General features: G+C 44.6%; 1 protein-coding gene across 2 annotated transcripts in view; it reads right to left on the bottom strand.

Annotated features, from left to right (window-relative positions):
* MYO1E (myosin IE) overlaps nucleotides 1-20,333 on the bottom strand; it is a 416,393-nt gene extending 396,060 nt beyond the window's left edge. For both annotated transcript variants that reach the window (XM_029574567.1, XM_029574568.1), the window contains exon 1: nucleotides 19,938-20,333. In XM_029574567.1, the coding sequence (XP_029430427.1) occupies nucleotides 19,938-19,940 (3 nt within the window). In that variant the 5' untranslated portion in view covers nucleotides 19,941-20,333. The remainder of the gene's footprint in view (nucleotides 1-19,937) is intronic.
* Between the last annotated feature and the right edge of the window lie 6,264 nt (nucleotides 20,334-26,597).

Raw genomic sequence — 26,597 nt, 5'->3', positions numbered from 1 at the left:
TTGTCAAGAAATCCTAGAGAAATTAAAGTGTGTAGAGTGAAATCGAGGGACGACCGAGCGGCTTGCTGGGTTGGAGCCCTGATTAACCAGTCGTCCAGATAGGGGTAGACGTGCACACCTTCTTTCCTGAGGAAAGCTGCTACAACTACGAGACATTTGGTGAAGACTCATGGTGCAGACGCTAGGCCGAAAGGAAGCACTCGATATTGATAGTGCTTTGGGCCTACTAAAAACCTGAGGTACTTGCGATGAGTTGGAGTGATCGCAATGTGTGTGTATGTGTCCTGGAGGTCCAGAGAGCAGAGCCAGTCTCCTCTTTGTAGAAGAGGTAGATGTGAGCCCAAGGTTACCATCTTGAACTTTTCCTGCTGGAGGTTCTTGTTGAGAGCACATAGGTCCAGAATTGGACGAAGCCCCCCGGATTTTTTGGGGATCAAAAAGTACCGGGAATGGAACCCTAGGCCTTGCTGTGAGAGTGGGACGGGTTCTATTGCTTTTAACTGGAGAAGAAGGGAAACCTCCTGGCTCCAGAAGGACAGAGTGGTCGGATACTCTCCACGCCTGCAGAGGTGGTGAGTCCAGTGGAAGAGTAAGAAAGTTTAGGTGGTAACCCTGAACAATGATTGCTAGCACCCATTGGTCAGTTATGATTGATTGCCACATATTGTGAAAGTGGCACAATCAACCTCCCACTGGTATGCTTGGCAGAGGAATCAGACTGCTGTTCTCCAAGTGAAAGTCAAAAACCGGAAGCAGGCCCCGGCTGGGGAGCTGCTTACGGCTTTTGCTTTCGGGCCTGGCGAGGCTGAGGCTTTTGATAAGGTCTCGTAGTTCGGGACCTTGCTGGTGGAGGAAAGTACTTCCTTGGATGGAAGAATGACTTCTTAGAGTCCTTCCTGAAGGGTTGTCTTAAGGGGAAGTCGGAAGGTATCAATGAGAGCTGTTTAAGGGTCTCATGATGGTCCTTTAATTCAGCCACTATTTGCTGGATCTGCTCACCAAACAGATTGTCTCCTACATATGGTAGGTCAGAAAGTCTGTCTTGTACTTCTGGGCGAAGGTCAGAAGATTTGAGCCAGGCCCATCGTCTTGCCGAAATAGCAGCTGCAGACACTCTAGTAGAGGTGTCGAAGATATCATAAGCTGTTCTTATCTCATGCTTTCCTGCTTCAAACCCCTTGTTGACAAGGATTTGAAGCTGGTCTTGGAATTGTTCAGGCAGGGTTTCAGAGAAGTCCTGTATCTGTTTGAAGATGACCCTACAGCTGGTAAGCAGCAATTCTAGAGATGAGCAAGGCCCCTTGGAACACTCGTCGACCAATATTGTCTAGGAACTTGTGTTCCTTAACAGGAGGGGTAGATGAGTGAGGCTTCGTCCTTTTTGCTTTCTTTTGAGCCGATTCTACCACAACTGAGTGGTGTTCGAGCTGAGATTTTTGAAAGCTGGGGGCTGACTGCACTAAATAGGTAGTGTCAGCTTTTCTATGGACTGGGGCAATGGATCCAGGGTTTTCCCAGTTCTTTTTGAGGAGGTCAAGAAGAACTTGATGAATGGGAATGGAAGTGATCACTTTAAGGGCATCTAGGAACTGGAGCAACTCCATCATCTGGTGCCTATCATCCTGCTCCAACTGAAGCTGAAAAGGGACCAACTCAGACATTTCCTTCACAAAATTAATGAAAGAAAAGTCCTCTGGAGGAGAACGCTTTCTACTTTCAGTAGGAGAGGGAGGTGAAGGTAAGTCATCGATGTCTGAAGAAGTATCATCACCCCAGGTGTCATAAGGATCAGCAGACTGACCTGTAGGACGAGAAGGGGGTTGGATACCCGAAGGCCCCGGCTGAGGCTCCGAGAAAATCAAAGGAATCACTGGGGGCACCGTGGACGGCATGGAGGGCATCGGTGCCGGTATCGAAGGCATCGATGGCGCAGACGTACATATCGCCCCCGATGAATGAATCGGTGGCGAGGGACGAATTGGCATCGATTGCTGAGGCAAAACTCACGAAGGAGGGATGCGGAAACGGTGTTTCTCCTCCCGATGAGGCTGTCAACGGGGAGCGCACCAGAGCCATCGGAGACCCGGAAATCACCGGTGGAAGGGCAGTTATGAGCGCCTCCATCCGGGATAGCAGCGGAGCCAGCGCTGCTGGAATCGGGTCGATGACCGGTTCCACAATCGGTGCCGGTGCCGAAGGGACCTGGAGTCGTTGCATCGCCTTGTCGATGGCCTCCTGGACCAGCCGGTCCAGTTCTTCTCAGAGAACTGGAGCAAGCAGCCCTGGCTCTGGAACAGAAGAGGGAGGCAGAGGCATAGCCGGAGGGACCACCTTTACAGGCAGAATCGCGGCTCCCAAACCCCGATCAGGTGAGGGTGGCCTTGATGACCCGGTCGCAGGAATGGTTGGTGCCTTTCCTGGACAGGGCTTCTTCGACAGTGGCTCAGACGGTGGCGAGGTCGATGATTTCGCTCCCTTGACGGTCCGAGTCTTACGATGCTGATGGCGATGTTTCTCCCTATGATCCCCTCGATCCTGAGGGAGAGTAACGGATGCCGATGGCCGTGAAGACATCGATGGCGGACGGTCACCGGATGGTGGTTGATGCTGGTGCGACGTCGACAGTGCCGGTTCCGATAACGTCGATGCAATTGACGGCGTCAGGGTGTGAGCACGGAAGAGGAGTCCCATCTTCTCCATCCTTGCCGTGCGACCTTTGGGTGTCATGAGGGCACATTTGGTGCAAGTCAGGACATCATGCTCCCGGCCTAAACACATTACACAGATGCCATGAGGGTCTGTGATAGACATGGTGCGAGTACAGTCCGGGCACCGGCGGAACCCCGACGCCATGGCCATAGAAAAAAATAGAGCCGCGGGATGGACGACGGCCAGCAGGCCGCAAGGGCCAAACTCGACGGTAATCGACGAAAAACTGTCAAAAAACTTACCGGAGTACCGCGGCTAGAGAGAAGATAGAGGAGGGACCCCTGTGGGGCAATTTAACGTTAGTTAATTCTGTGAGGAAAATTCCTGTCAGGAATCTCCACAGAGCTCCTAAACCACGAGGCTACTGCAGCGTGGAAAAAGGAAGACTGAAGGGGGACCCCTGCTGGCTGCAGGGTTAGCGCCATGCTGGGCATGCCCAGTAGGGGCCAGTCAAAGTTCTGGAAACTTTGATAGAAGTTTTCCATGATTGGGCTCCATCCTGTGATGTCACCCATATGTGAGGACTACCATTCTGCTTGTCCTGTGAGAAAGAAGGATGGAAAGTGCAAAAGATATACAGTATGCTCATGGCAAAATTTACAGACACATGGATGCATATGCTCAGATATGACTATCATTTTGAGATTTTTATTGGTCTGCAGCTGGTCAAATTGAGTTTATTGTTCTAACATAAATACCTTGAAACAGCACTTGATTATAACTTGTATATTAGAAGTACACCAAAATCCGTCACGTGCTGTTTTTTATTGGCAGGTGGTCTTAGTACACAGGAATTGCTAAACCAGAACAATATAGATGAGGAACTGAAAAGATGCTGTATCCTTTAACTGGTGGTCTAGAGTGCAGATTTTACGATATATGTCTTTTGAGATTTAAAATACTGCTTTATGCAATTGCATTTAGTATATTTTTAATTCATGATTGGAGTTTGCCAGAATATTTTACTTAGGATCACTGTATCTGATGGATTTATTTACTCAAATAACATTTTAAATTAAATCATGACAGATGTATCTGAATTCACAGCACCAAACAAAATGAAATGTAAAACATTCATTCTCAAGATCCTTTGAAATCTGTGATTCAGATAATTAACCATTAGAGAGTTATACAGCTCTCTAATAGCAAGCAGAGAAACTTTTAACAACTGCTTTCTGAAACAGTCTCTGCCACAATATTAACTGCGTTGAGGAGCTGTGAAAATGGTGTACACAGGCCTTTTGCTACTTATAAATATCAAAGAAAGGACCATGAACAAAGAAAGGACCATGAACAAAGAAACCATTAATCTGCCACCTTTTCAAAACTGAAATAAAAGCTACCGCATCCTCAATAACAGACTCTATTAAAGTCAGACAAAGCACACCCCATCGAGTAAAGAGTTAGCCGTCTGTGGTTCACTGCAGATACTGCAGTTAAAACTGCTTTCTAAACTCCGGATGAAATTATTTTCAACAAAGGGTAAACAGACAATAAGCAGCTTTCCAGAAGAACTCATTCACTATCAGAGTTATGCAAATTACATTAAAGGAGGTGCAGGTGCCTTTGTAAAGCATTGTTTCTTATTCAAATACATGCTATAGTAAACGCTTGAACTGATTAATGCTGTTAACATTCTGGCCAGATGCTTTAAAAAGTATAGTAGAATTCTTTGGTAAACAAAAATGTCTCCAGAACAGAATACAAGTTAATGTTCTTCAAAGTGTAAGCTACCCACAAAAAGATGAACCTTTGGAAAGGCTACTCTGAACAAATCCTGGAGCTTCGAATATTGTCAGATTGCAAAGGGCAGCAAACCTACTTCATAGTAACTCAAGGCATGAAAGATTGACCAAACAGACACTGGTAGAATTTCCTCCACTGTTACATATGAAGGTGTTACCTACACTCAATATATACTACCGATTTTCCTTTGTTCTCTCTCAATGATAAATGCCCAAAACAATTAGGAAACTTTACTTTATGCTCAACAAATTATCAAACCTTACACAATCTTATTTAAATGATTTTATTTCATATTTCAAAAAAATTAAAAAAAAAAAGAATAGTTTCATAGTATTTTCACATACTTCGTTTATTCATTCACACTTCATGAATAAATGAAGTATGTGCAGTTTCTGGTTTTACCAGAGGTAGTTCTTGTCAAACAAAAACACCCAGTGTAGAGATCAGATTTTATATCGCATCGTGTAAACTGTCAGATGGAATTATTATGCAATTATATATTTGTTTTATTAGAATCTACTGAGTTTCCAAGTCTCATAACAAATACTGTATTAAGAACAGAAATAGTAACTTTACCCATCCTTGAAATATTGCTAGGATTACAATTGTATGATCTTTTCTTGATCCACTCTTCTGTCCATTACTGACTTTTAAAATATCTAATTTTAAGTACTTGCAATAACTGTCAAGTATATACACCTTACAATATATTTGAAGCTCATTATTTTAATTTAGTATCATTAAAACATCAACATGTCTATAACATGTTTTTATATGATCACTAGCAATTTTAAAAAGTTAGATGATTTTTTTCCCCATATAGTTACAGGCTTGTCTTCTTGTTCAAGAAGAAAAGAAGATAACTAATACACATATAGGGGAATTTTCAAAACATTTATATGAGTAAAATTAGCATTTATGCATGTAAGTAGCTTGCACTCATGCACATGCTATTTTACAAACATCAAAAGTACACACATTTTTTATTTCATGTGCACATTTACGTATGAAAAACGGGGTGTTCTGGGGCATTCTGAGAACACTGCATGCAAGGTGCCATTTTATAAGAAACATGCACGTAAAAGCAAGTTTGCTTACCGTAAACGATGTTTCCATAGATAGCAGGATGAATTAGCCATGCTGTCATGGGATCTGTCAATCAGGCCCGGGAGGCGGAGCTTGTCAAAGCAGAGAACAGAGCTTTGCTCTCTGCGGCTGCGCGTGTGTTCCCGCGCAGGAAAGTAACGGTATCTCCTCAGTCTGTAATAAAGCTGTAGTGTAGTCGAAGACTAGGTGACTGCCAGGGAGGAGGATGGGTCAGCATGGCTAATTCATCCTGCTATCTACGGAAACATCGTTTACGGTAAGCAAACTTGCTTTTTCCCGTCGATAGGAGGGCTGAATTAGCCATGCTGTCATGGGAGTCCAAAGCTCCCGATCACGTCATTTATGACATATATGGTTGGACGTGATCTTTGACAGTGTAGCAGTCACCGTGGACAGGAGAATAGAGATTGCAGTATTGCTTGCCCTATCTTCGCATCCGTGGCTGCTTGTTGGTCAAGGCAGTAATGAGATGTGAAGGTATGCAGTGATGACCATGTAGCTGCCTTGCAAATGTCTATGGGTTGCACATTCTTCAGGTGTGCTAAGGATGTTGCTACTGCTCTGACTTGGTGAGCTTTAGGAGTAGACTGTAAATGTAAATTCTGTTTGTCGTAGCAGAATTTGATGCACTGTGCTATCCAACTGGAGATAGTGCGTTTAGCCACTGGTAGTCCAGGTGCCTTCGGGTCGTAGGAAACAAAGAGTTGAGAAACACGGGAGTCCGAGTTCGTCCTTTCTTTGTAGTGTGTTAAAGCTCTCTTACAATCCAGTGTGTGCAGTAGCTTTTCCCTATCGTTTGTATGAGGTTTAGGGAAAAATATTGGTAATTCCATTGTCTGATTGAGATGGAATGGGGTAACTACTTTCGGTAGGAAGGATGGGTGAGTTCGTAGAACTACCTTTTGTTGATGAAATTGTAAGTATGGAGGATAATGGACCAAAGCTTGTAACTCACTAACTCTTCGTGCTGATGTTACTGCAACCAGGAATACTACCTTCCAGGTGAGGTATTTAATGTGTGCTGAGTCCATAGGTTCAAATGGAGAAAGCATGAGCTGTTCCAGAACTATGTTGAGGTTCCATGGAACTGGAGGTTTGGATACCGGAGGACGAATGTGTGTTAAACCCCTTATGAAACGAGTCAGTAATGGGTGATTGGATATAGGAATGTCATTGATTGGTCTATGATAGGCGCCTATGGCGCTGAGGTGAACTCTGATGGATGATGTTGCTAGACCAGCTACATAAAGTGTATGAAGATAATCAATGAGCAATTCCGGGGAACAGTCCAATGGTGGTACACCTTTAGAAGTGCACCAGGCAGAGTAGCGTTTCCATTTATAGCTATAATTTTTCCTGGTTGAGAGTTTCCTTGATTGTAACAAAATAAATTGTGCTGAAGTGGAAACTCCTTGTTCTGTTAGAAGGAGCCTTTCAGTCTCCAAGCTGTCAAGTGTAGAGATGAATGCAGCGGGTGTAGTAGTGTTCCTTGATCTTGGCTGAGAAGATCTTGACGATTCAGTAATAGAATTGGATCCTTGATGGATAGTCGAAGTAGGAAACTGTACCATGGTTGCCTCGGCCATGCCGGGGCTATGAGTATCAGTTGAGCTTTGTCCGCTATGCACTTCTAAATTGTTCTTGTTATGAGAGGTATGGGAGGAAAGGCATAGAGGAGGCCTGTCGTCCACGGAATGAGGAAGGCATCTTGGGCGATCCTGAATTGGCTTGGTCTTATCGAGCAGAATTTGGGAACTTGAGAATTGATCTCTGTTGCAAAGAGATCTATGGAAGGTGTCCCCCACTGCAGAAATATGTCCTGTACTATTTCTGTATTGAGTGTCCATATGTGGGGATGAAAGATGCGGCTTAGCCTGTCCGCTCTTGTGTTTGCAACTCCCGGTAGGTAAGTTGCTTGTAGATGTATGCAATGCTTGTGAGCGTGTTCGAAGATTGTCAGGGTCTCTTTGCAGAGGGACCATGAACCGGACCCTCCTTGTTTGTTGATGTAAAACATCGCTACCTGGTTGTCTGTGTAGATCATGACCCTGCGTCCTTTCAGGTGGTCTTGGAAGACTCGTAATGCGTTGCGAATCGCTCTGAGTTCCAGTAGATTTATTTGTAGATTTTGTTCCGAGAGTGTCCATAACCCTTGGGTTTCGTAAATCTCGAGGTGAGCCCCCCATCCCTTGCGAGACGCATCTGTGGTTAGGACTGCACTGTGAGGAGGGGGGCTGAACAATGCTCCCTTGGATAAGGTGGAGTCTAGGAGCCACCATGCTATATCTTTTTTCATTTCTGCGGTCAGCAATACTTTTTGCGTCAATGGTTGTGAATGCTGTTTCCATTGTCGTTTTAGACCCCATTGTAGGCGTCTCATGTGTAGTCTGGTGTTGGGCACCATGAAATTCGCCGCTGCCATGTGGCCCAGAATTACTAGGACTTGTCTTGCTGACGGCCTCTGAGTATGTTTCAAGGTGTGCAGAAGTTGACAGAAATGTGATATTCTGTCTGGGAGGTATGCCCTGTTGCACGTAGTGTCCAGGCATGCGCCTATGAACTGTAACTGCTGTGTTGGTTATAGATGTGATTTCTGAAAATTTATCACCAACCCTAGTTCTTGTAAGCAATGTATCACCCGATTGAGGTGATCCTGTAAGATGTTCGGAGTTGAGGCTATTATGAGCCAGTTGTCCAGATATGGAAAGAAGGTTATACCTTGTTTCCTGAGATGAGCCACCACCACTATCATGCATTTGGTGAAAACTCTGGGTGCAGCCGATAGTCCAAAGGGAAGAACTTTGTATTGGTAGTGTTGATGTCTGTAGCGAAAGCACAGGTAACGCCACGAGGATGGATGGATTGGAATGTGCGTGTAAGCATCCTTCAGATCGATGGAGCACATCCAATCGTTGGTTTGAATGAGAGGAAGAATTGACTTCAACGATACCATTTTGAATTTCTCCTTGGTGAGAAATTTGTTCAACTCCCTTAGGTCTAGTATGGGGCGAAGGCCTCCAGACTTCTTGGGTATGAGGAAGTACGGGGAGTAAAATGCTGCTAAATTGCGGTGTGGGTGGATTTGTCGAATTGCTTGTTGCTTGCGAAGTAAAGCAATTTCCTCCCCCAGTTGTGGATGGGAATTGTAGATCTTGAGTGTGGAAAGATGAGGCAAGATGGGTTTTGTTACAAATTGGAGTTGGTAGCCTTGACGTACTATCTCCAGAACCCATTGATCTGATGTTATTCTTTCCCAGACATTCAGGCAAGCACGAATTCTGCCTGGAGGAGCTTGATGTTGTGGTGGCGGCTGAGTAACTAAAAAGATGACGTTGGTTTTACTGCAGTAGTCGGCTGTTGTGCCTGTTGCCTCTGGTTACGTGGTTTACCTCTTCGTTGATTTGAGGTATTGTTTTGTGGAGCAGGACGTTGGTAGGCAGGGTATGGCTGCGTACGAAAAGATTGATAAGATCTATAGGGTCTTCTGGCATATGATTGTCTACGGGTAGACCCCACATAACGACGTGTAGTCGAGTAAATAGGATTCGATGTTAGAGATTGTACTGCTAGAGCTTCCTCTTTTAATTTACTTACTGCGTCCTGGAACTTTTCTCCGAACAAGTTATCTCCTGTGCATGGGAGGTTTGTTAGTTTCACATGCAAGTCATCTCTTATGGAACTTGAACGTAACCATGCTAGTCTGCGGGCTGCAATAGCTGCTGCAGATGCTCTGGATGATGTTTCATGTGCTTCATAGATTGATCTCAATAGGTGTCGAGAACATTCTTCCATGTCATGAAGAGGCTGAGGTATCTGTTCCGCTACTGAGGAATGTATACCTTTCATAGCTTGCAAACACTCATACAGATATTGTACCATGTAGAACTGATGTTGCATAATTCTTGCGGTTAACATCGAGTTATGGTATATTTTCCTACCAAATTCATCCAAATATTTGTTGTCTTTCCCTGGTGGGAAAGTAGTGTGCAACTTTGTTTTCCTGAACCTTTGCATCGCCGTCTCTACTACGATTGATGCGTGAGGCAATTGTGGTAGAGTGTATAGTGATGCTTTCTTCATACGAAATTTCATGTCTGTTTTCTTGGAAACAGCTGCAGTTGTATAAGGCGTTTCCCAGGATTTTTGTAAGACGGAGTGCAGGATTTCTTGTGGTGGAAGAGATGTTGGTTCCACCTGAGTATCAAATATCTTTAGAAGTCCAAGAGTTTCCGCTCTAGGGTCTGTTTCTTTTTGGACCTCTAGGTGTAGAATTGTACCCATTTTTTCTATGAATTTTGGGTATGTAAGGTCTTCAGGAGGAGAATATGGCTCCTGTAGTTGGTCCTGTGTGTCTGACAGACATCCCACCGATGATGATGGGGATGTTTGTTTTGAAGGAGAATCAAAATATGTATCCTGTATGTGAGTAGGCGAGGTTGGTTGGTTTGTCCTGGGAGATGTCGGTGGTTCTGCCGACTGCTCTTCATTAGACTGTGCTTTATGTTTTATAGCATTGTCCTCAGAAGTATTAGTTATTTTAAATGATGATTGAAGCGTCTCGTAAAATCCTGCTAGAGACTGCGACAATTGAAAAAATGCTTCTCTTGTATAAGAGGGCATTATCATACGATTGTCTTGTTGTTGTGGGATAACTGTTGGAGGTGAAGTTGTAGGAACTTCCCTATCTCTCCGTGTCTTATTGTCTGGAGTATTTCTTAAATCTTCCGAATCTGAAGAAGTGGTAGAGGAAAGAATTTGTACCAGTTTTCTTAATGAGCCGGTAGTAGACGGAACTTTATGAGATGATTTAGAAGTCGAAGGACTCATCTCCCATGTCGCAGTCCTCTTTTTTAATCTTTTAGAATGGGAGTGATGTGAGTACTTATGATAGTCCTCAGATGAAGACTCAGTATCTGTGACTTCCGCCTCGGAAGAAGAGCTGTGTGAAGGGTATCGTTTTCGCTTCAACTGTCTCTTTAATTTTTGAGGCGAGTAATTTTGGTTTCTACGCGCAGATCTTGATGTATGCGCGGATATGTATTTACGCACAGATGTAGAGGTATGCGCAGGTATGCGCGTATGGGCGACTGTAGACTCATGCGCACTTGAATGTCTGTGCGCGGAAGTAGAATTGTGCGCGGTTGTAGTTTTATGCGCATATTTCTTTGATCCCAAGCGCACAGGGTTTTTCGGCGCAGTGCGCATAAGTTTCCTTACAGTTGGCGCCGTGCGCTCAAATGTTTTCGGCGCCGTGCGCGCAGGTGTTTCCGGCGCCATGCGCGTAAGTGTTTCCGGCGCCATGCGCATAGGTGTTTCCGGCGCCATGCGCATAACTGGTTGGCGGGGTGGTCTCTTCTGCGCCATGCGCGCCGGAATCGCTAAGTTGTACGCAGACTCTGTCTTCGGCGCTGGGATATGCGCATTTGGCGCCATAGGCGCAGAAGTCTTCGGCGCCGAGGGTTCCTCCTCCGATGAGGTACGTTGCGGCTCTATAGGCACTGGGGATTTATGAGAACCCACTGGCCTTTGATTTTTTGCTTTCCTTTTACCTCCTATAGTGGAGGACTTAGGATCAAACGGCAAAGATTTCTTTTTCGATGGAGCCGATGAAGTGAATGGGCCAGGCGATGAATGAGCCTCTGACGGATCGCGGGAGGCAAAAAGTTCCTGAAGCCTATAGGCCCTTTGTTTTAATGCTCTTGGTGACATTTTCGAGCAAAACTCGAGCAAGACATTGATAACATCGATCATGTCCGTCCGTTACCGACATCCGTTTTCCACAGAGACAGGGTTTAAACCCTGGTTTTGACATTTTATTTCTGTTTTTAAACTGAGGAGAATAACAGCTCCGCGTGCGATCCCGCTCGCGGAAAAAACAGACTGAGGAGATACCGTTACTTTCCTGCGCGGGAACACACGCGCAGCCGCAGAGAGCAAAGCTCTGTTCTCTGCTTTGACAAGCTCCGCCTCCTGGGCCTGATTGACAGATCCCATGACAGCATGGCTAATTCAGCCCTGCTATCGACGGGAAACTTATTATCATACTTTTACATATGATAATTATCTTAATCAATTGATATCAGACTCGTCTGTTGTCTGCTATTGGTTGGGTGGGAGATCTGGATGAACTGGGGGAGGGGGGGGGGAGTTCAGACTGAAGAACCAGGAAGGTCTCAATGACCTGGAGAAGGACTGAGTGAAGTGGCCAAGGTTTCAGCAAACTGGGGATTTCAATTACATGTGAAAGTCTTAATATATACTAACTTCCATGCGCATGGTTAAGCTCTGGAATTCATTGCCAGAGGATGTGGTTATGTCAGTTAGCATAACTGGGTTTAAAAAAGGTTTGGATAAGTTCCTAGAGGAAAAATCCATAAACTGCTACAAATTAATAAGCAATAATAGCTTGAGATTTATTTAATGTTTGGGTACTTGTGACTTGGATTGGTGGGCTTGATGGACCTTGGTCTGACCCATTATGGCGTATCTTAGGTTCTTATGTATGTGAGCAAGTCACAATTTTTTCAAGCACAAAGCATGAGTGCTTATGTTTTTATATGCGCTTTCAATATATTGCAGGTATTCACATGTAAACATATATACGCGTGTATGATGAGGGTAGACATATGCATATTTTATTATCTGCATGTACTTCATATACGCAAGTTATAAAATACTGTCATAGATCTCCATATGACCAACTACATGTGCATATGGGGTCATGTAGCGCTGTCAAAGTTATTCTTATAATTTTTAACAGAAGGTTTAATCCTCCTATTTTGGCAATGATCATAACAAACTTGTGTCACCAATGTGATTAGGTGGATGGACATTAACCCCTACACCATGGGTGGACATTAACCCCTACACCATGGGTGATCTGAGTCCCTGGGCAATAAGGGTCCTTGGCTTCTAATCATCCATCCGAGGTTAGGGGAAAGTACTGTGGGCCCTTGAGCACTGCCCTCTTGCACGAATGGTCAGTCTAGCCCTGCCCTACACATTCTACAGGTTCCCAATCTCAGCTACTCCTTCCTCCCACTCACCCAAAGCAGGGAAGCAGTGGTGGCATTAGCAGTTAGCATAGGGTATGCAAGCCAGCATGTGCTTCCAGACCTAGGCCCTAAGCACAAATTTCCATTCTACCAGGAAGCCTGTGCAGGATATGAGTGTGCATTGCTCTAACAAATATCCCATTAAGAGAAGGGGTGTCAATATGAGTATGCAGTGCTCTAACAAAAATCCCATTAAGAGAAGGGGTGTCAATATAAGTGTGCATTGTTCTAATAGAAAGCTTGTGCAAGAGGGGTGGGGATAAGAGTGTGCACTGCCTACCACTGTCGATTGCAGATTGGAGTGGAGGGAGCAGGCCTATTTTTCGTGAATCCCAGCCATTGATTTTGTGGTCCCATTTGAAGTCACAACCCACCGTTTAAGAATCTTTGCCCTTCACCCACATATTTAACAGGTACAAACTTACAGGCCGATGCAATATTGGCCTACGCAAAACAGGCGCTCATGATTGAGCGCCCGCTCTCCTAACGCCCGCCAACCCACCTCTCCCGGGTATCTAATTTAATATTTAAATGGGCTGCCATGGTAAAAAGGAGGCACTTGGGGAAATTGTGTATCCCTAGCACCACCTCGGCAGTGCAGGTTAGGAATATGGACGCTCAATTTTATGAGCATACGTTTTCCTAAACTGTGCACAGCCATGGGTTACGAAAATGGAACCTTGCTAATTTAGCCTCCGTTTTCCTAACCTGAATACCGGTGACATTTTAAAAATTTTTTTATCCCTTACTCCTCTTTTCGGTTCTTCCGACTTAATATCGATAGGATATTAAGTCAGAGGAACTACAGAAAAGCAGTATTTTCTGCTTTTCTGTTCACTTTAGGGGCTCCTCAAGAATTAACGCCTGCTCTGAGAAGGCGTTAATTTTTGAGAACAAAAATGTGTGTGTCGGGCGCACTTGTTTTGTTTTTTTTTGCATAGGTGGATAATAGCTAATAGTCTCATCAACATGAATTTACGTGATGAGCACTATTAGCTATGGGCTCGTTTGGTTGCGCTAATCCCCTTTTTGCCTAAGGGGATTAGTGCTTCCAAGCGCATGTCCAAGCGCGTGAAAACCATGTGCTCGCTGAGCACACTATATTGCATCGGCCTGTTAGATTGAAAGCCCTCTAAGCATAGGGAAATACATATATCGGTAGTACCTGAATGTAATCTGCTTTGAAATGCCTGAAAAGGGGAATATAAATCAAATAATAAATACATATATACAGAATGAGCAGAGTCCTTGAAAATCAATGTAGAAAGGCAGAAGATAACCTCATCTGGGTTTCCAAACAGGCATTAGTTTCATTTAGGGAGGGTCAGGTGAGTTCTTCTTACTGGGATAGGGCAGGGCAGAGGTGTGAAAAGCATACTCCTGTGCAGAACTGCAATTAAATCAGAAAGACACTGGCTTTCCTTATGCACCACCCTTTTGTTCAATTAGTCTGCATTTCCCTGGGTTCCTGGCAGCTGCTCTCATCCTCTTCTGAATGTTCCGCCTAACCTGGCTAGTAAATACTAAACATGGCAGGTGATCTGGTCACACACTATGCTTCCTTTCCTGCTACTTAACACATACCACTGAATGCCTAATATGTATAAAAACAAACCGTGCAGAATGACACCTTCTTTGAGAGCATATTGCCAAAGGTTCACCTAGAATGGATCTTTTTTGCACTTTGCATGAATTTGAATTTATTGGCAGCTGTACATTGAAATAAACACCTCAGGCAAAAACAAACAAACAAAACAAGACAGGTTATTCTGTTTTCTCAGTCTGGTCCTCTGGAAGGTTGCTAATATAATTACTGCTTGATAACAATAAAGTAGTATATGGGAGTGGGCAACACAGAAAATTTGATAGGCAAGCCAACCAAGGTGGAGTCAAAGGACCGGGCTTATTACCAAGTCAAACATGAGCCACAGAAACATAGAAATGACGGCAGAAAAAGGACCAAATGGTCCATCCAGTCTGCCCAGCAAGCTTATGGTAGCACCAGCTGGGCCATACAGATCTCCCCCATAAAGGTATCATCAGGGGGTGGCATATGCCTTGCAAGTTACCCCCATACTTATTTTCCCAAACCATTAAAGTTGGGGCCCTTGCTGGTTTCTGTCGGAGTCCAATTCCCCTTTATCTCTTGCCACTGAAGCAGAGAGCAATGCTGGAGTTACAACACAAGTATAAGGCTTATTTGTTAAGGGTAGTAGCAGCCACATCAGCAAGTTACCCCTATGCTTATTTGTTTTCCCAGACTGTAAAATTCATGTCCTTGTTGGTTGCTGTGTGAAAATAATTCTCCTTTTCCTCTTTTCCCCTACTGGTAAAGCAGAGAGCAATAATGAGTTGTATTGACAATATGAAGGTTTGTTGGTTAAGGGTAGTAACCGCCACACCAGCAAGTTACCCCCATGCGCTCTTTTCCTCATTTCCATCCTCCAGCCTTTAGGGATCCAAGGTGTTTAGCCTATGCCCCTTTGAAATCTTTCACCATTTTTGTCTTCATCACCTCCTCTGGAAGGGCATTCCAGGTATCCACCTCCCTCTCCATGAAGAAATATTTCCTGATGTTGGTTCTGAGTCGTACTTCTTGGAGTTTCATGACATGACCCCTAGTTTAACTGATTTCTTTCCAATGGAAAAGGTTTGTTGAAATGTATTATTAAAACCTCTCAGGTATCTGAAGGTCTGAATCCTATCTCCCCTGCACCTCCTCTCCTCCAGGGTATACATATTTAGTTCCTTCAGCCTCTCCTCATAAGTCATTTGATGGAGCCCCCCCACCATTTTGTTGCCCTTCTCTGGAAGGTAGGCCAAAGGTAGGCGAGCCAAAGGTAGGCGCTAATTTCTTCCGGCACCGGGAAAGTGGCGATATTAAGTCGGACGTCCCGAAGAGTAAAAAAAGTAAAAAAAAAAAAATTGAATTCGGCCCGCGGCTGTCGAGCCGAAAACCGGATGCTCAATTTTGCCGGCATCCGGTTTCTGAGCCCATGGCTGTCAGCGGGCTCGAGAACCGACGCCAGCAAAATTGACCGTCGGCTGTCAAACCCGCTGATAGCCGCCGCTCTGGGCTAAAAGGAGGCGCTATGGACGCGCTAGTGTCCCAACGCCTCCTTTTGCCCGATTCTACCGCACGACCTCATTTGCATACTGTATCGTGCGCACCGGCGAGTGGTCGGTACGCGCACTGGGAGAACGGGCGTTCGTTCCGCTTCTCCCGCGTTTTAACTTTCTTGTAACCCAGCCTTAGTCTGCCCTTTCTGCATTCACCTCCTAGTCTTATTCTACCATTTCTCTGCCTTCTAGAGCCTCAGCCTGCTGCTTCCCTGACCCCATTCTCACCCCGTAATTTGAACATTTCCTCTCCAGTTACGTACCGTACAACTCAACTGTATCGTGCCAGTAGGCCTGCTCTGTTCTCCCAGTGCTAATGGAAGGCGGCCAGAATGAGAGTTTCTAGATCTGTGTATGGCTGCCAGTGTGGAGAAGCTCAAACTCAGTAGAGTCCATTGACAGGGATATGAGATGGGAGAGGGAGGAAGGAGACAAGCATGGGAAGAGCTCCAGGAAAGAAGAAGGGGAGATGGAAAGGAAGCAGGGGTTTGATGGGAAGAAAGGGGAAAGAATGTGGGAGGGGCTGAAGGAGAAAAGAAAAGGAAGCAGGGTAGAGAGATCGAGGAAAAGATGGAAAGAAGCAGGGGGAGGTGTTGAAGGGAAGACGGGAAGAAAAAGTAGGGAGAGGCAGATGGGAAGGAAGCCGTGACAGGAAGAGAATTAGAGGAAGGAGTAGGGGTCATAGGAGAGGGGAAGTGAAGTGAAAAAAGGAAGGAGTTCCATATAGAAGAAAGCAATCAGGTTATAGGTGGGTTATGAGGGGGAAGGAAGCAGCAAGAGGAAAGAGTGAGGGACGCAAACCAGGAAAAGGGAAGAAAGGAATCTGTGTGTAATCCTTTTAACCAGATATGTCTAGGAGGACATGATTAAGGCTGCTGCATTATTTTATGTTTTGTGTAACTGATGTTTTGAGATGGTTTTACTGTATAATTAATAACAAAATGATAAATAAATAAATGTATTAGGCTGAGGAGAGGAGGTGTGAATCGTGTGATCGATCGTCTTAACGATCGATTTTGGCTGGGGGGGAGGGAAATCGGATCGTCGTGTTTTGTTTTGTTTTGAAATCGTTAAAAATCGTAAATCGGGGGAGGGCGGGAAAACCGGCACACCAAAAAAAACCCTAACACCCACCCCGAACCTTTAAAACAAAACCCCCACCCTCCCGAACCCCCCCAAAATGTTTTAAATGACCTGGGGTCCAGTGGGAGGGTCCCGGCGCGATCCCGGCGTGATGTCCCGCTCTCTGGCCACACCAAAAAAACCCTAACACCCACCCGAACCTTTAAAACAAACCCCCACCCTCCCGAACCCCCCCAAAATGTTTTAAATGACCCTGGGGTCCAGTGGGAGGGTCCCGGCGCGATCCCGGCGCGATGTCCCACTCTCTGGCCACACCAAAAATCCCTAACACCCACCCCGAACCTTTAAAACAAACCCCCACCCTCCCAAACCCCCCCAAAATGTTTTAAATGACCTGGGGTCCCGGCGCGATGATCCCGGCGCGATGTCCTGCTCTCTGGCCACGGCTGCTGTGAAGAGAAATGGCGCCGGTGGCCCTTTGCCCTTATCATGTGACAGGGCAAAGGTAGCGCCGGCGCCATTTTGATTCCTAGCTCCCGACGTCACGCGTCCAGGAGATCGCTCCCGGACCCCCGCTGGACCCCCAGGGACTTTTGGCCAGCTTGGGGGGGCCTCCTGACCCCCACAAGACTTGCCAAAAGTCCAGCGGGGGTCCGGGAACGACCTCTTGCACTCGAGCCGTATTGCAAAATGGCGCCGGCCGTAATGGCCGTATGGCCGGCGCCATTTTGCAATACGGCATTACGGCCGGCGCCATTTTGCAATACGGCTCGAGTGCAAGAGGTCGTTCCCGGACCCCCGCTGGACTTTTGGCAAGTCTTGGGGTCAGGAGGCCCCCCAAGCTGGCCAAAAGTCCCTGGGGGTCCAGCGGGGGTCCGGGAGCAATCTCCTGGACGCGTGACGTCGGGAGCTAGGAATCAAAATGGCGCCGGTGCTACATTTGCCCTGTCACATGATAAGGGCAAAGGGCCACCGGCGCCATTTCTCTTCACAGCAGCCGTGGCCAGAGAGCGGGACATCGCGCCGGGATCATTGTGCCGGGACCCCAGGTCATTTAAAACATTTTGGGGGGGTTCGGGAGGGTGGGGGTTTGTTTTAAAGGTTCGGGGTGGGGTGTTAGGGTTTTTTGGTGTGCCGGTTTTCCCGCCTCCTATTAACGATACAATACAACTGCCCCTGACGATAAATCGTGGGCATTTGTATTGTATCGTGCACTCTAACGATTTTGGACGATTTTAAAATTATCCGACGATAATTTTAATCGTTCAAAAACGATTCACATCCCTAGAAAGGAGCAAGAAAATAGCATAGGTTAGTAAGAGAGAGGAAAGAAGGAAAACATAGTCTGGGAGGATGGGGTAAGTTGGAGGAATAGGCTGTTAGGAAGAAACATTGATGCATGGTCCTCCGGGGAAAAGGTGGAGAGACACGTGTGACCAGTATATATAGAAGGAGGAAAGAGAGGTAGACAGAAAAATGATAATAGTTGAATAAATAGCTAAGAGGAAATGAGGAGACAGATGGGAATGTAAAAAAAAAAAGAAATAAGTAGAGACCAAGGATAAATCAAACTAGAGATGTAAATAGACTAGAAAAGAGCTTTAAAGAGCTTATTTTTATGTTGTTGTTGAAGATTGCTGCTGTTGTTTTTTCCTGTGCTAATTAATTTGTCTTGGGGGGTTAAGGGTTGTTGTTCACGGAGCAAGAGAGGGACCTTGGGGTGATAGTGTCTAGCGATCTGAAGACAGCGAAGCAATGTGACAAAATGATAGCTAAAGGCAGAAGAATGCTGAGCTGCATAGAGAGGAATATCCAGTAAGAAAAAGGAAGTGATAGTCCCCTTGTACAGGTCCTTGGTGAGGCCTCACCTGGAGTATTGTGTTCAGTTCTGGAGACCGAATCTCATAAAGGACAGAGACAGGATGGAGAGTGAGGACAGAAGTAAGCCAAGAATGAGGCTGTGGGCAGGGATGCAGAAGGGTGAGACTGGGAAAGGTTAAATGCAGTAGTGGAGGGACCTGGTGAATGAGGTTGGGAGGCAAGAAAGCAGCAGAGTGGGGAGGACTAATGAGTGATGGTGAAGGAAAACAGAAGAATGAAGGGATAGGGAACTGTCAGTGAAACTGGGAGTTGGCAGGGAAGTGGCTGAGTGAGGAGAAGGAGAAGGCAGGAAGTGGTAAGGTAAGGCTGGGTGCAGGGTGCAGAGAAATGAAGATGAGGATATAGGGAAGCCTGCACGGAAGAGACAGTAAAGTTTGATGGGGTAGAGAAGCAGCAGAATGAGGCTGGAAGACCAAGAAGCTGTAGAGGTGGCAAGGATTGGGAACCTGGGAATGCAAACCAGGAGGTGAGGGACCAGCAATGGCTCTGGCTTGCTTACTTTTTTTGGTTGGTCTATGAGCTGATCCAAATCCAAGTGTTTGGCTGGACCCTTCCAAAGTTCTCCAGCTCCAGTGTACAATAGAAAAACAAACACTCTCCTACTATGTTGTCAATTGAAATGTTATCAAAATACAAATAAAAATAGAACTTTTTCTTGAAAATTTGATCTGAATTAATGGTCTGTATATATATATTTTTTTTTTCCAAAAGGATGAAAAGGAATGAAATGAAAATAAAATCCACTCAAAACTAGTTACTGTTCTACATAGAAAAGAGGAAATACGCAGGAATATCTTTGGTTTTATTGTAATGTGAAGAAAAGTTTATACCTTTTACAAACTGTATACCATTTAATCACAAGTCCATGTGGAATTTATAATATAAACTTCTGTCTTTAAGATTATTTATTTATTTATTTATTTATTTGTTTGTTTGTTTATTTATTTATTTAACAGCATTTATATCCCGCTGATCTACAAAAACTCAGCGGGTTACAACATAACATACGTAAAATGAGTAACATAAAAGGACGACACCACAATAACATTCTTACCGTCTATCTTTCAATTAATATTAACACCATCTATTTTCACTACTTCACCGATAGACTGCTAAAGCAGCAGTGTTACCTGAACTCCCAAAACATCCCGAGTGCTTTGCTTAATATATTACTCAGACAACAACAAACATCTTAATTCTCAGTAATAATAAAAACAGAAGCGCAGAAGTACTTACCATTTTGTAAATTCAATTAAAGAACGAAGCGGCAACTCATCGAAACACAAAAGCCTCAGATTTTTGTTCTTTGTTTCCTTAAATTTCTTCTCCAAAAGTTTTGTTTACAAAAGAAAAAAGAATCACTGGTCAGAGTGAACATCAACGAACTCCACACAGGAAAGATCGCCAGCCGTAGGTGTGTAATACTGTAAACAGGGGGCGATCTCTCTCCCCTGGCAGACTGTTTCCGCTCCTGATACAGGAACTGTTCTCCAGTCTGGTAGCTTTCTGCTTTTCCTCGGGATTCTGACTGTTGCTCTCTGTTTTCCTTTTACTGTGTAGGCAGAAATCAGTGGCGGGGGTTTTGACTCAGCTGATCCTCTCGTCTCAGCTCAGCAAGCGTCACAAGCTTCGCATTGGAAGCCAATACTGCAAAGTCTAGACAATCTGTCCATAAATGGAGACCTCAGCTCCGCCTCAGCCAATCATGTTCTACTTTCGTACTGTCATTATTCTTAAGGGAATTCTAGTGGCTGGAGGCTTGGAACTGCTGCCACAGGGGCTGATGGCTCTTGTAGTCTCGTGGGTAACTTTATCTGTGGGGGTTTTTTTTGTTTTTTTTAATCCTGCGAGTCTATTAGCTCGGAGAACTCTGGATACGTTGCAGGCTGCGTTCCGTGTGGCTAATACCTCAGTTTTCAGAAAACAATTAGGACTCGTTTAAAAAATTGTAATGATCTGAACAGATCACGATGAGCATCATCATCTCTACATAGCTGTCACTTCACAACCAGGAGAAAATTCCAGTTTTCAGTAATTATTTATTTTTTAAATTTATTTTTAAGACTGTGGTTTCTGGTTTGATCAATAAAGTTGGAGCGCCAACTTATATGATTGAGGTAGCTAGCCCCATAGTTTTCTGTATAATGCGTTGTAGGCTGTAACCTTACGAAGCAAACTTATTATGCCTCACAAGGGTACAATAACTTATGATATATATAAAATAAAAAACCACATGAAATCCAGTTTTGAGGATTTACAGACGTATCTGAGGAACATTGTTCAAAAGCAGGTGAAGGAACTAGAGGCTGGGGTACCTCGGAAGGTTTTGAAGCCAGCAGCATCTGGCTCTGATTCAACTTTCCCTCACTCCCCCTCCTATTTCTGCTTGCCAATCCCTCCACCTTACTATACAGTTTCCCCCATTGCCTCACTGCTGCTTTTCCTCCACTGGTTTTACAGATATTTATCTACCTCATAGGACTAATATAAGAATGTACTTATCAGTTTAGAGTGGTAAAACTGAAATACATATTTCTTAAAAACAATTCACTTTTGTAACAAAATAATTCTGCACAAAAATTTAGCTTCAGTAGGTGCATTTTTTTTAAAATTATATTTCTTTTGGCACTTCAAAGTAGGTTATATTCAGGTAGTATGTGGGTATTTCCCTAACCCCAGAGGGCATAAAATCTACGGCTTAAATTCATCATGCCATTATGTTTTGCACAGGGAGAGCTCCACTATCATAGGGGGTAGGTAGTAGCCTTGATAGTGGGCCCATCCCACCAAAAAATATGTGGGTGTATTGCTCTGTTGTTTTGTCTCATGGCAAAAACTCCACGAGGCAAAACAATATGGTATTATCCCTTTTTGTGTGATGGTAACTCCCAAAAACCACAGGGCCCCTTGCCTTTAAAAGGCCAATCTATAGAAAATAAATGTGCCCAAAAGTTTAAAAATTGAGCAGGGGGTTCAAATCTGACTCCCCTCCTCAGCCCAGGGAACATCACTCGAGGTGGCCCCAACATCCAAACAACTAAAATATAAGTACAATTTTCGTTGCAACAATGGAGCCCTCAGATTCGAAATGCAAAAGAATTAGGGGCATAAGGTCCTTCCCCACCCCCTTTTCATACAAAACAGGGCTGGCAAGGTCCTCCCCCCAACCACCTGATTAAAAAAAAACACCTGTTGATGTAGAGTGGTGCCCCCCTCCCCAGCTTCCCACCCCTCATTACCTCAAAAGTAAGAAAACCTGCACTTGGAGGGGGACGGGGCACTCCCTAGCACCAGGCCCATTTGGCACCATTTTCCAAAATGTGACTGGGGCAAGGTCACATTTTGGAAAATGGCCCTTCCAAGTGCAGGCTTTCTTATTTTTAAGAACAGAAGAACATAAGAAAATGCCATACTGGGTCAGACCAAGGGTCCATCAAGCCCAGCATCCTGTTTCCAACAGTGGCCAATTCAGGCCATGAGAACCTGGCAATGAGGTAATGATGTGTGGGAAGGAGGTTTGGGGGAGCCCAGAGGGAGGGGGTCTACTTTAATCCAATGATTATTAGAATTTGGAGGGTCTGGGGGGACCACTATGCACCAACAAGATGTTTTTGGGGTTTTTTTTTAAAATAAATCAAGGCGTTGGGGTACCAAGGGGGGGGGGGGGGGGAGGGGTCCAGCCATCCCTGTTTTATATGAAAATACGGGGTGGGGGGAACTTATGACCATAATATTTTGCATTTTGAATCTGAGTGGGGGGAGCTGGATTCTGTTGTCTTGCGAACTTGTACTTATATTTTTGTGGTTTGGATATTGAGGCCACCTCCAGGGGGAGTGCCAGGCTGAGAAGGGGGTCAGGTTTGACCTCCACAATTTTTAAACTTTTTTTTGCCTTGGCTACGTGGGACTGCCTTCCGATTTGTTTTATTGGAGCTAGGATTACCTATGCATGAGATGCTTTGCGTGGATTTGCAAAATTCATGCATGCAAATCCACACAAAGCAGCTCATCTGACTGGGGAAGGAATCTCTGGAAAAATATGCAAAATAACACAAATAGTGGGCTATAATCACACAATATACGCTGTTTAACAGATATTGTAGCCCTTCTGTGGCTTGATGCCTCACCCTATTACTTTGTACCTTAGAAACAAAGCACAAGGAAGTATTTGCTACACTGAAAAATGTAATACAATAGGATTCACTAGGCTCTTCCGTTTGGAGAAGCAAGCAGGGAATTGAATGATAATTTTATGTGCTTTTACTAAAAGTAGTGTGGTTGCCATGTTAGTCCTGCTTGAATGCAAAGAATACTTTATAGGCAATGTGCAAGATTATGTTTTGTTGCTGTGCTCCATGCAGCACATAACTCCATAGGACAGTGGTTTTCAACTCAGTCCTCAGTACACACACTAGCATAGTCAAGTTTTCAGGATATCCACAATGACTAGGCACTTGACTACGGCCTCAAATTCTTGAAGGTGCCAAAGATCCAGGGAGAAGAGTAAACTGCTTCTGCATAATTTAGAGCCCCTGTGCTGGGTCAGCTTTAAAAGGATGATGCCATGGGTGCTATAATCTTAAATCCAGCACTGGAATATGCATGAGATAGATTTGCATGCACTGCCTCCATTGTTCGCAAATCCATCTCCTTCATATTCATTGTGGATATCTTGAAAACCTGATTGGCTAGGTGTGTCCCTTGGACTGGGTTGAAAAATCTTGCTTTAGGAGATAGTACCCATTATGCTGTTAGTTATTAAAGGTTGGGTAAATTTTAGCAGCTGATCACATGGCTACACGCTGGGCAGATTTTATAAATCTGCGCACATGCGTACTTTTGTTCGCGCACCAGGCGCAAACAAGAGTACGCGGGATTTTAATAGATACGCGCGTAGCCACTCATATCCATTAAAATCCGGGGTCGGCGCATGCAAGGCTGCCCCAAAATCGGCCAGCCTGCGCGCGCCGAGCACGCAGCCTGCCCTCCATTCCCTTACCGAACCCACCCCCCGGCCCTATCTAAACTGCTGCGCTCCATGTTCTGGTCCGGGGGCTGGTCCGGAGGCCGTGGCCACGCCCCCGGAATGCCCCCGGGACGAAACCACGCCCTGCGGTGCCGCCTCCGAAACACCGCGTCACTCCCGGCACGCCCCCCGACACGTCCCTCCATGCAAGCTCCGGGACTTACGCGCGTCCCGGGGCTTGCGCGCGCTGCCAAGCCTATGCAAAATAGGCTCGGCACGCGCAGGGGGGGTTTGGGGTAGGTTTTCGGGGCAAACGCGCGTAAGATACGCGCGTACCCCTTTGAAAATCTACTCCAATGTGAGTCTATGTCATCCTGTCCGAATCTAACGGACAAATGTAATTGCAGTTTGCCAAAACCTCATGTGCTCTCTTATACTGAAATTTGGAATTTATCAATATTGTTGTTGACAAGGATAAACTTATTGCCTTTCAAATAAATAGCAGCTTTCACTTTTTTCTTTAATCCACATATGGACTAGAGTTTTAAAAGAGTCAAAATTCTATTGGAAATCTGGAAAGGATTTTAAGTTAAATGAAACAGACACTGCCTTGTCTGCCTTTAATTGCTTAAAGCTGACAATAAAAAATTCAGAAAACTTTCTGTGATAAGGTTACTTATTAAGACATATTTTCCATTCTGCAAACCATAGAACCGTGCTTTATTGACCAGTGTCATAATTATAAATTGTATATGTTTGCCTGAAAACCTCAGAATTAAAGTCACAGCCAAAACTAAGAATGCAATCATTTAAATTCACTGACCTTATCTTTCCTAGGAAGGTAGAAATGATGTAAGAACAGTATTGTACAGTGATAAGTTGTCAATTTCTTATCAAGGGGTTCTCACCAGCTCTGATGCACTTTGGCACAATATTATTTATCTGAAATTTCATAAGAAGTTCCCTAGAACCCCAAGACCCTTTCCAGCACATCACTTGTACTGTGTTCAAAACAGTCCATCAACATAGATGGACTGTTTTATATATATATATATATATATATACATAGACCCAGGCCTTCTTCAATATATATATATATATATATATATATATATATATATACATAGACCCAGGCCTTCTTCAAAAAAGTTAAGCAAACAGAAAAAAAATAAAAAAATCGCGCCGAGATCAGCGAAACCCCGCCTACCTGCCAGCTGAACCAATCAGCATTGCCCTGCAGGGTTTTAAATTAAGATCGCAGCGGCGCCGTGCGCCATGCATCGTGCGCCGAAGGAGCGCGACAAAGGGGCAGGCCCCTTTGTGCGCCCCTTCGTGCAGCCCCTGAGAAAGACCTGAGTAAACCTTGGCCTACAGCACTACTCAACAATGAACCTATGCTAGGCTCACTACCTAAATCCACCTCAATATTAAATTGGTCCCCATAAGCAGAGGTACAAGACTCTTTCTTCTTCAATTATCTAATTCCTACCCACCTCCTAAGCCAGTTCCTTATCACTTCCAATCTATCAATGTATCATAAATCTTAAGAAACAAGATGCAATCCTACCCTATTCCCATTTTACACCACCACCACTCCTCTCGAATAATACCACCATTTCAAGTCTCAAACCGACCAGTCAAATCCCTCATATCCATCATGGCCTCACCTCTCTCTCAACTACTAGGACTCACTTTTTTCACACTATCATTATTCAATGCACAATCCCTTACGAAGAAAACCCACATTCTCAACGACCATCTCAATGACTCTAATCCAGACATAAGTGCCATTACTGAAACCTGGCTCAGAAGCTCAGACATCGCCATCATAAATCAATTACCTACACACAGCTATGACATTTTCTCTATCCCCAGACAGAAAAAAAGAGGAGGTGGTCTTCTGCTAGCAGCAAAAAAACCCCTCAACCTCTCTTGTGGGAATTATAAGCTTTGCCAGCAAGCCATTTCATCAGGGTTTAAACACTAACTTCCCTTCTCCCTGACCTTTGCCTGAATAAAAGCATCACTTGTGCTTAATCCTCTCTGCCTAGGAAAGGATACCTGACTATCATGTATTTCTCTGGCTTGTGCTTGGCCCTGAATTCCTGGGGGAGGAGCTGGGTGTTCCCTAGTCAGAGGCAGGACAAAGTCAGGAGGTATAGATTTCAGCAGCCAATGAAATGATCCGTATACACCCCCTGAACCAAGCCAATGGTGTAATGACTCGTCTGTTGCTATGGGGAAAGTAGCCAATCATGTAATGACACATCATCTGCCTTTGTATGAATGTACAATAAAAGAGGGCTCTGAGGAGTGCTAAGCCCTTCTTTTCCCTGCCTGCCATGAAAGCTGCTTGAAGTGTCTTCTTTGCCTCCATATTCTACATCTGGTGATCCTGCGACGAGATGATAAACTCTCTGCTCATTCGGCTGGACATAGCTTAGGTACGTACCGTTCAACAGATTTGCAATCGTAAGTATTTTTAAAGTACTTTTTAGTATTTTTTAAGTATTTCTCAGCAAGTTTGTTCCCCACATTCGTGAGCATGAGAAGTGATTTATCTGTACAGCAAAGGCTACATGTCAGGGAGCTGCAGAAAATAATCAATAATCATTATTTCATCACCAGAAGGAAAAAAGCACAAATCAGCCTGGGGGACTTAGAAAAATTAATAAGTGAAATAGCATGCCGTTGCCCTTGGTATTCGGAGGCGGGAACTCTGAATATCCAGGACTGGATTTTAATAGGCAATAGTCTTCATATGGCTCCCAGAGCTCCCATAAAGCAAATATTAATCTGGCAAAAATGTACAGAGGCCATAGAACACATAGGAAAAAAATGTTTCAAGACAGCATTTTCAAACCATGTGCTTTTAGAAGCAGGTAGACTCAATCAGAATACCCTTCCCCCATCTTATTCACAAACTCCCT

This window comes from Rhinatrema bivittatum, chromosome 13, assembly GCF_901001135.1.
Source record: "Rhinatrema bivittatum chromosome 13, aRhiBiv1.1, whole genome shotgun sequence".
NCBI lineage: Eukaryota > Metazoa > Chordata > Amphibia > Gymnophiona > Rhinatrematidae > Rhinatrema > Rhinatrema bivittatum.
This window is presented reverse-complemented; position numbering and strand designations above follow the sequence as displayed.